We start from the raw sequence: 9,180 nt of genomic DNA on the forward strand, positions 1-9,180 counted from the left end.
TTCTCATAAAGTAGTTTTATTTAGATTCCAAACAAACCAAAGCAGAGAGAAGAGTCGGCCACGGAGAATCTGTCCACTCGTGCTGGGATGTGGCTCCAGGCCCTGGGGCTGACACGCTGGGCTGGGACCCTCAGGCCGGCAGCCGCCCACCCACGTTCCCAGCTGCGCTCCCTGTGACTCCTCTGGGCTGCAGCCAGTCTGAAGCCGGGGCGCCTGGGCAGAGGCTGGGACTCTGCTCCCCTCCCGAGAGGACAGGTGGGCCGGCCACTCCCAAGCTGGGCCCCCGTCCACGGAGCCCAGAGTGACGTGGGTGGCGCTGGGGCAGCCCCTCTTCTCTGAAGCACATGAAAACCCAGAACAAACAAGGGAAAGGAGAAAAAGAGCCAAACGAAACCACCAGAGGGGAGGGGAGCAACACAAAACCTCGGTGAGGTAGTCTGTGGTCTAAGGATCCATACGGGCCCGGCCGCAGTTTATTCGGGCGGTGTCAGGACTCCTCGGTGCCCGAGTCGTCCTCGTCGTCCCCGAAGCAGCTGTCGGCGCCCCCCTCCGCCTCGCCGTCCTCATAGTAGTCGTCGTAGAAGAGGTCCGAGCCCTCGTCGGGCGCCGGCACCTTGGTCTTCACGCAGTACTCGGCCAGCGTGGTGGGCACCTTCACGCCGTCGCGCTCCGCGTCCACCTTGGTCCCCAGGACCTGCTTCCTGGTGGGACAGGATGGGTGAGGGCGCCACGCACGGGCCTGGACCCGGCCCCTGCCCCCACCCCCCATGCCCGACGCTCATCCCAACGCCCCTTAACGCGGCATTCAGCGGCCACGCAGGAACGCGCTCTGTGAGTGAGGAATTCCGGAAGGGAGACAGAGGACGGGGCTGGGGAGGGGCCGGAGGCGCAGGCAGGAGGCTGCCGGGCGCAGTGCGGTCACATCCGCCCATCCTGCTCTGAAGCACACCCCACAGGGACCCATCAGGAGCTGGAGAAAGTCACGACGCTGGGTGACAGGGAGTGCCCGTGTAGCCCCACGTTGGGGCAAAAGACTTTCCTGAGTGCAGGAGCAAAGGAAGTAGCTGGGGGTGACGGAGGACAGGAGGCAGGACTGTCCTGGAGCCGAGAACCAGCCCAGGTGGGACGGGAAACGCAGAGACGGCCAGAGCCTTGCCACACCCTCGCTAGGATTCTAAACCAAGGCAGGCCTGGACACCCCGGCCTCTGGCTAGAAGGGGGGATGAATTAGCACCAACTTTCCAGCGGGCACCATGGACACCAGGCCCTATAAGGCGGTCCTGCCCTGAGCTCCACCTCCATGACGCACATCAAGAATGTCCCTCCAGGGCTCCTGGCAAGGGGCTTCTGGGTGCCCGCACAGCAGGGCCGGGCTGCAGTGACCTCATTTGACGGAACACAGGAACAAGGCTGCAGCCTCAAGCGATGGGCTAGGGACTGCAACCCAGCCCTCAAGCCCCCATCACACACCAGAACGGCTCTGGGCCTGGCTGCTCCCAGGGTGTGTGGGTTCCACAGTGCCCGCACAGGAGGGCAGCAGGGAGTGGACAGACAGCCCCAAGCCCAGAGCTTCCAGTGGGGAGGCACGAGGCATGGAGGGCCGACGTCTGGCCTCCGGGACGTCCCTGGGCAGACCCAGCAGATGCCGCACTTTGTTTCCCGAGCTCTCCAGCAGAGTGGACGCAGAGGCTGAAGTGCGCAACAGGCGCCCTGAGGCCAGCACTGCCTGGGGGGGCACACGTGGGAAGGTGCAGCGGAGGGGCAGGGTGGGACCTGACCCGCCCGTGGCACACCCCAGCATGAACTGGAAGACTGTCTGGCCGTGCTGTCCAGCAAGACCAACAGCCCTGACCAAGCCAGGCTCACGGCACCTGCCCGGCACAGCACAGTGGGACTCTGGCTGCCACAAGGTGCGTGCGCGCGCGCGCGCACACACACACACACACGATTTAAAAACAGGCAGAAAGCAGCGACCACATCAGGCCACATGGGCACACGTGAGTTGGCCTGCAGGGAATTTCGAGGGATAAAAATAGTGTGGCTTTTATTTCTGTGCTGGGATCTGAGGGGGAGGTACATCAGGGAGGTGGCCAGGAAGAACCGGGCCAAGGAACCGGTCACATGGGCCAGGTGACACAGCTGGGCCAGGGCCGCTGAGGGCATCTGCACGGAGGGACTGCCAGGCCGGCTCCCCCCTGACCTCCAGAGGCCAGTGGGTGCTGGCAGAGCACCTCCCAGGATGCCACACTGTGGCTGCTCAGAGCAGAGACCGCCCAGCACCGTGACGCTGCCCTGGGACAACTCCACACCACCAGGAGCCAGCAAGTGCAGAAGGGAGTGCAGACGGAAGGCACCGGAAGCTCGTGGGGCCCGGGCCAGGGACACACCTGGAATATGGGTGCAACATTTTAAAGGTTGTTTTTTTTTTTTGGAGACAGAGTCTCACTGTGTCACCAGGCTGGAGTGCAATGGGGCGATCTTGGCTCACTGCAACCTCCGCCTCCTGGGTTCAAGCGATTCTCCTGCCTCAGCCTCACGAGTAGCTGGGATTACAGGCACGCGCCACCATGCCCAGCTAATTTTTGTATTTTTAGTAGAAACGAGGTTTTCACCACGTTGGCCAAGATGGGCTCGACCTCGTGATCCGCCTGCCTTGGCCTCCCAAAGTGCTGGGATTACAGGCGTGAGCCACGGCACCCAGCCTTAAAGGTTGTTTTTAAAATTCTGCTTGGCCCGGTGTGGTGGCTCACGCCTGTAATCCCAGCATTCTGGGAGGCCCAGATGGGCAGATCACGAGGTCAGAAGTTCAAAACCAGCCTGGCCAAGATGGCAAACCCCATCTCTACTAAAAATACAAAAGTTAGGCCGGGCGTGGTGGCTCAAGCCTGTAATCCCAGCACTTTGGGAGGCCGAGGCGGGTGGATCATGAGGTCAAGAGATCGAGACCATCTTGGTCAACACGGTGAAACCCCATCTCTACTAAAAATACAAAACATTAGCTGGGCATGGTGGTGCGTGCCTGTAATCCCAGCTACTCAGGAGGCTGAGGCAGGAGAATTGCCTGAACCCAGGAGGCGGAGGTTGCGGTGAGCCGAGATCGCGCCATTGCACTCCAGCCTGGGTAACAAGAGCGAAACTCCGTCCCCCCCAAAAAAAACAAAAACAAACAAACAAACAAAAAAACAAACAAAAGTCAGCCCGGTGCAGTGCAGGTACCTGTAGTCCCAGCTACTCAGCTGAGGCAGGAAAATCTTTTGAGCCTGGAGTGGAGGAGGCTGCCGTGAGCCAAGAATGCACCACTGCACTCCAACCTGGCGATAGTGTGAGACTTCATCTCAAAACAAACAAACAAACCCAAAAATACAAAAAGTTAGTTGGACATGGTGGCGGGCACCAGCAGTCCCAGCTACTCGGGAGGCTGAGGAAAGGGAATTGCTTGAATCTGGGACGCGGCGGTTGCAGTGAGCCGAGATCACCCCACTGCACTCCAGCCTGGGCAACAGAGCAAGACTTCGTCTTGAAAAACAAACAAACAAAAAACATTGAGGCTTCCAAGAGGGAATCCATGTGATCTCACTCAGAGAAAAGGAAACGGATAGGAAGCGTCTCTACGTAACAGGAAGAGCAGGAACCGTGAGGCTGTGAGCCCGTAAAGAAAACCTCGTCTGTGTATGCAGACACGCACATGTTCACACTTTCACATCAACACAAGACACCCATGAGAAAGGGCTGTGGGGCTCAGCTCTGGGGCACGAGGGGGACGGGACAGGGAGAGCTACCAGCCGGTACACACCGCCACGAAGGGGAGGCAGACCGCAGGCACGGAAGGCACCGGGAGGCGGCCGCACACCTGCGGCCAGAGCTTGCTGGGCCGAGCGCCTGCAGGGGCACTCCCCACACGAGTGGCACCAGCACTACTGACCAACAGTCACCAGCGCGCACACAGCGTGACCCCTTTTCTTCGCTAAAGCACAGGCATAAATAAACCGTCAAGCCTGAAAGAATCTACGGAAACATCGACCACTAGGCTGGGCGTGGTGGCTCACGCCGGTAATCCTAGCACTTTGGGAGACTGAGGCAGACAGATCATCTGAACTCGGGAGTTCGAGACCAGCCTGGCCAACATGGTGAAATCCCAACTCTAACTACAAAAAGTAGCCGGGCATGGTGGTGGGCATCTGTAAACCCAGCTACTGAGGAGGATCAGGCAGGAGAATAGCTTGAACCTGGGAAATGGAGACCGCACTGAGCCCAGATTGTGCCAGGGCACTCCAGCCTGGGTGACAGAGCGAGACCCCATCTCAGGAAAAAAAAAAAAAAAAAAAGGGCCAGGCTCAATGGCTCACGCCTGTAATCCTAGCACCATGGAGACCAAGGTGGGCAGATCCTGAGGTCAGGAGATCGAGACCACCCTAGCTAACAGGGTGAAACCCTAACTCTACTAAAAATACGAAGAAATCAGCCAGGCATGGCCTGTAGTCCCAGTTTATAGTCCCAGCTACTTGGGAGGCTGGGGCAGGAGAGGTGTTTGAACCTGGGAGGTGAACACTGTGGGGAGCTGAGATCACACCACTGCACTCCAGCCTGGGCCTCGAGGTGAGACTCTGCCTTAAAAAAAAAAAAGAGGAAAAGGGGCAAGAGGCTGGGCCCGGCCTCCACCTGTGACCGCTGCCTGTAAAGCAGCATCAGGACGCCCCTCCGCCCTCACCGGGACAGCAGGGCTGGGCGCTGCGCGATCACGGCTGCAGGCCTGACCTGCGTCTCTCCTCCCGTCCTGCCCGCCCTCACCGGATGATGTCCGTGTACTCCCGATCCTTCCCCTTGCTCTCTTTCCACTTCCTGTACATCACGGAGGCGTCCACGTTGGCGGGTGAGAAGGTGTTGGGCTCGTTGAGGAGGGAGATGACACTCAGGAGGATGGTCCTGTGGGGAGAGCGGCTGGAGCGGACCTGCCCGGGGAACCCCAGCCTTCCCGCCCAGCAGGCGACCTTCATCTGCCCTCATGGCCTCTGCTTGTGTCTCGGGCCCCCAGAACAGTAGGGGCTAGAACTGCACCAGCCTCCTGCCTCCCATGCCAGGACCAGGGAGGGCAGCAGGGCAGACCCCCTCCGTCAGACCCGGGGCTGCCCTCACGCCCGTACGTCCGGCCTGGGCTGTACTCCAGGACACACGGGCAACAAGGCCCCAGTGCCTGTACCTGGGGATGAGTCCCGGGGGCCACGCGTGGCATGAGACGACCAATCCAGAGATGGCTGGGGAAGGAGGAGACCCCAGGACTGGGGCAGGCGGGACAGCCCTAGGTCGTTCCAGACCGTGGGGCTGGCCTGGGGTGGTGGGAGTCCGCACAGACACCACCGTGCTGCAAGCCCCGGGAAGCTGCCCACTGTGCAGGTGTAGGGAGGCCCAGGATTGCCAGCTGGCAGGTCCTGAACCAAGCCTTGGCACCACCGACTAGGAGGGAGCCCGGCCTACCTGATGTTCTGGGTGGACACGGGGCAGGGTAGGGAGGGAGCCTGGCCTACCTGGTGGACATGGGGGGCGGGGCGGCCTACCTGACATTCTGGGTGGGGTTCCACCTCTCCGAAGGCAGCTCCCCACTCTGGGGGTCGTCCACCGGCGGGTGGAGGATGGAGATGCACACATCCCCCGTCTGCACAAGGAGAGGACAGGTCAGAGGTCAGAGGTCAGCACTGGCTCCCAGTGCCCCAGGTCCCAGACGATGAGGACGTGAGGCCCACGGGGGCTACACTCACCTCGTAGATATTAGGGTGCCACATCTTGGTCAGGAACCGAAAGGCCGGTGGAGAGTACGGGTAGTCGATGGGGAACTTGAGGCGTGCCTGCACGGGCAGAAAGCCTGTGGCTCAGCTCAGCTAGCCCTGGCCCAGCTAACAGGGAGCCCGAGGCCATCCCGCTCCCAGTGCTGCTGCTCCGGGGATAAGGCCCAGGCTGTGGGCCTGAGGCACGGTTTGTGTGAGGGACATCCCATCCCGGCCAAGGCAGGACTCTCAGTTCCCAGCAGGCTGCCTCAAGCCTTCTGAGTCACCTGAGTTGATCCCAGCTCCTACATAGTCCAGGTGGCCAGGGCCTGACCCTGCACAGCTGCTGGGGAACGTGGGCACGGGCAGCCCAGGTCAGGCGCATGGGACCCGGGCCCGGACACCCACCAGCAGTCAGAACGGACTGGCAGGGGCTCCAGGCTCCTCTCGGATGGAGCTGAGGCCCAAGACCAGGACTATACCTCCAGGGCCTTGGCATCCAGGGTGTGGGGAGGGTGAGCACAGATGACTGCTCACTCAGCAAACACTCCAGACACCTGCCATGGCCCAGGCTGTGGTGGGGGATGAGTCAGCACGGCCACCTGCCTTCAGGTGTCTGGTGCTGGGGCGTCAGGTAGGCTGACCCGCAGGTCACAGAAGCCTGGAAGGACTTGTTCCCCATCGGCGTTTCCCGTGATGGCCGCCCAGCCTGCTGGCAAGGGTGGCCACAGAAGGAGAATCTCAGCCACGTGCTGGGTGACAGAGCTGTCTGGCCTGTGGCCTGGGACGTGATGTCATCCACGGCCCTCCTGGGCCCCAGCAGGTCAACAAGGAAGCCTCTCTGTTGGCTTGCTACACCCCCACGCCAGGCACAGGCGTGTCTGGGTCAGGGGTCCTGGGGGCACTCAGCACTCCAAGGGGCTCAGGGCAGCACTCCCCAAAAGCCAGTCATTGGAAAGGCCCTTCCTGGACAGGGAGGGCACTCAGGGTCCTTGGGGGATGTTCTCTGTTTGACAGGGAACTCACTGGGGTCCCGTGCTGAGGCCCCAGAGCGAGGCTGGAATTTCGGCCTCAGAAACGCCCAGTCGTTCCCCAAAACTTCAAGTCCCCCAAGCCTGGTGCTGGGCTTGAGGCCTCAACAGCAGCACGGAGGACCTGCCTCACCTGTACCAAACCCCACCAAGTCCCAATGAGCCTCTTGCTTTAAACACCTCTAAAAATGCCTTTTACCTGGAGGAAATCCAAGCTCAGAGAAGGAAAGCACCCCGCCAAGGGCACACAGCAAGCTAGCTGTGGAGGGGTCTCTCCAGCAGTGCCTGCCCCAGGGCTGACTCCAGCTCCCGAAGGCAGTGGCTGGCAGCGGTGGTGGCTTTGGCACTCCACAGCTCCTGGATTTCCACAGCCCCCACTCCTGCCCTGGCACAGCGGGAAGGGAGGGTCCTGGTAGGGGCAGCACCCCCGTGTCTCAACGCTGGCTTCTGAGGACTGACCCTGCGGCAGATGTCCAGAGGCCCCCTCCCCAGGAAATCCGGAAAACTGGATTATCCCCTAATACTGCCCAGGAGGCTCTGCCCACAATCCCTGGCAACCTGTCTAGTGGACAGCAGCCAGAAACCCGCATCCCTTCCTTCCAGAACAGCAGCCGCCTCACAGGCCTGGCCTGGAGGTGGGACTGCCCCTCCTCACAGCCAGCTGCTCCCACAAGCAGACAAAAGGGGCTGGGGGAGGGGGGCTGCAAAAACCATTTGGCAACCTGCAGGCCCAAAACCCTGTGTGGGGACGCAGGATTGCAGAGGCAGAACCCGGGACGTCCCACCCTTTGCCGTAAGCCAGAACCTCAGCTCAGGAATCGCCCCAGGCGGACCAGGCTGCTGCCCTCACAGCCGTGGAGTGGGCGCTGCTCAGACTTAACCGGCCCAGAGCACAGACACTCACCCCGTGGGAGGCACCAGCCCCTCGGCCCCATGCCCACAGCTGGCCGGGCTGAGGCTTCTGCTGCCCACCCGGCCTCCAGCCAGGGCAGAGCGGGCAGGGCCGTGTCCAGGCTCTTGGCAGGCGGGGGCGGCGGGAGGGGGGCATCCTGGGCAGGGCGCTCATTCCCCACCTCTGCCACAGGGCCCCTCGCTTTGTCCCTCTGACCCCAACAACAAAGTCCTTTGAGTCCTTCTAAAGTCAAAGGTCACGTCTGGACGGTGAGATCAAGAAAACCGCCCTGGCTGTGGCCTGCATCCTTTTCACACGGGACAGAAACAGCCTCCCAGCTCCCAACAAAAACATCGGGAAACTGCTGGGACTCAAACCGCCAGACGGCAGAAGGAACGGCCCCCAAGCCGGGGTCTGGGTCCCCAGAAGCCACCTGCTCCGTGGAACCCGAGAAAGGCCCCGGCCAGCGGGGATCAGCGGGGATGAGCGGGGCGCGCAGCTTCTGGGGTCGGAGCCCGGGCCGCGCGGAGCTGCAGGGAGCGGGAGGGAGGCCGCCCCTGCCCCGGCCTCCCCGGGCGCAGGTTACATAAAGCCGGGACGGAGCCCAGGGCGCATGGCCGGCCGCGGTCCGCGAGGGTGGCCGCCTTCCAGGCAGGTCCCGGCTGCCAGAGCCCGAGCGAGAGGCCGCGCCAGCCGCCCCCAGGCTGGCCGCGCTCCCCGGCTCACGGGCCGAGCTCCCCGACGATGGCAGCTGCGGGGTCGGGGTCGGGGGGGCGGCAGGAAGGCCGCGGCGGCCCTGGCGACGCTCCCCGTCTCCCGCAGGCCCGGACGGGGGGCTGCCGGGGTCGAACCCCCGAGGCGGCGGCAGGAACAGCCTCACGCCCAGCGATCCGGGGGCCCCGGGCCCCTCCTGGGGACCAAGACACTAACAGGCGGCCGGACGGCGCCTTCCAGGGGGCTGCAGGAGAGGCCCAAGGACCCCGGGACTGTCCGCGGAGGGAGGGCGGGGGGCCCCACACCAGCCCGAGCCAGGAGGCTGCGGCGCAGGGAGCGGGTCCCCGGCGCCCCGAGGGGCTCGCGGGCTCGGGGACCGGGGCGGGGTCGCCGCGCTCACCTTGAAGTAGCCGCCCTCGTAGTAGGTGTTGGGGGGCCCGAAGATGGCCACCTCCCAGTTGTACAGGTCGCCCTCGTCCACCAGGGTCACGCGGAAGCCCTCGACCGGCTCCTCCTGCAGCCCCTTCAGCTCCAGCAGCAGCGCCTTCTGCGAGCTGGGAACCAGCGGCCGGGCCATGGCGGCGGCGGAGGGGCCCGGGGTCGGCGCCGCGCGGGGCCGCGGGACCACCGCGAGCTCGCGAGACGGGCCGGGCCGCGCGCCGGCCGGGGGGGAGCCGCCGCCTGCCTCCTCCTCTGCGCCGCCGCCGCCGCCGCCGCCCGGGGACCCCGAGCGCTCCACCAGCTCTGCCGCCGCCGACCGCCCGGCGCTCGCCTCAGCCCGGCC

The 9,180-nt window shown here is 63.5% G+C and overlaps 2 protein-coding genes across 2 annotated transcripts; both read right to left on the minus strand.

The window, feature by feature from the left end:
• On the minus strand, positions 1 to 9,180 carry CDC34 (cell division cycle 34). The gene is made up of 5 exons (XM_032272049.1): positions 8,797 to 9,180; positions 5,754 to 5,840; positions 5,553 to 5,650; positions 4,789 to 4,923; positions 1 to 701 (listed from the first exon to the last, which is right to left on the minus strand). The coding sequence occupies exons 1-5, from the start codon at positions 8,971 to 8,973 to the stop codon at positions 488 to 490; spliced, it is 711 nt and encodes a 236-aa protein (XP_032127940.1). The 5' UTR covers positions 8,974 to 9,180; the 3' UTR covers positions 1 to 487.
• On the minus strand, positions 708 to 3,140 carry LOC116545512. The gene is made up of 2 exons (XM_032272048.1): positions 3,112 to 3,140; positions 708 to 2,494 (listed from the first exon to the last, which is right to left on the minus strand). The coding sequence occupies exon 2, from the start codon at positions 2,161 to 2,163 to the stop codon at positions 1,228 to 1,230; it is 936 nt and encodes a 311-aa protein (XP_032127939.1). The 5' UTR covers positions 2,164 to 2,494; positions 3,112 to 3,140; the 3' UTR covers positions 708 to 1,227.

This window comes from Sapajus apella, unplaced genomic scaffold, assembly GCF_009761245.1.
Source record: "Sapajus apella isolate SASKATOON/1434 unplaced genomic scaffold, GSC_monkey_1.0 scaffold280, whole genome shotgun sequence".
Classification (NCBI taxonomy): Eukaryota; Metazoa; Chordata; class Mammalia; order Primates; family Cebidae; genus Sapajus; species Sapajus apella.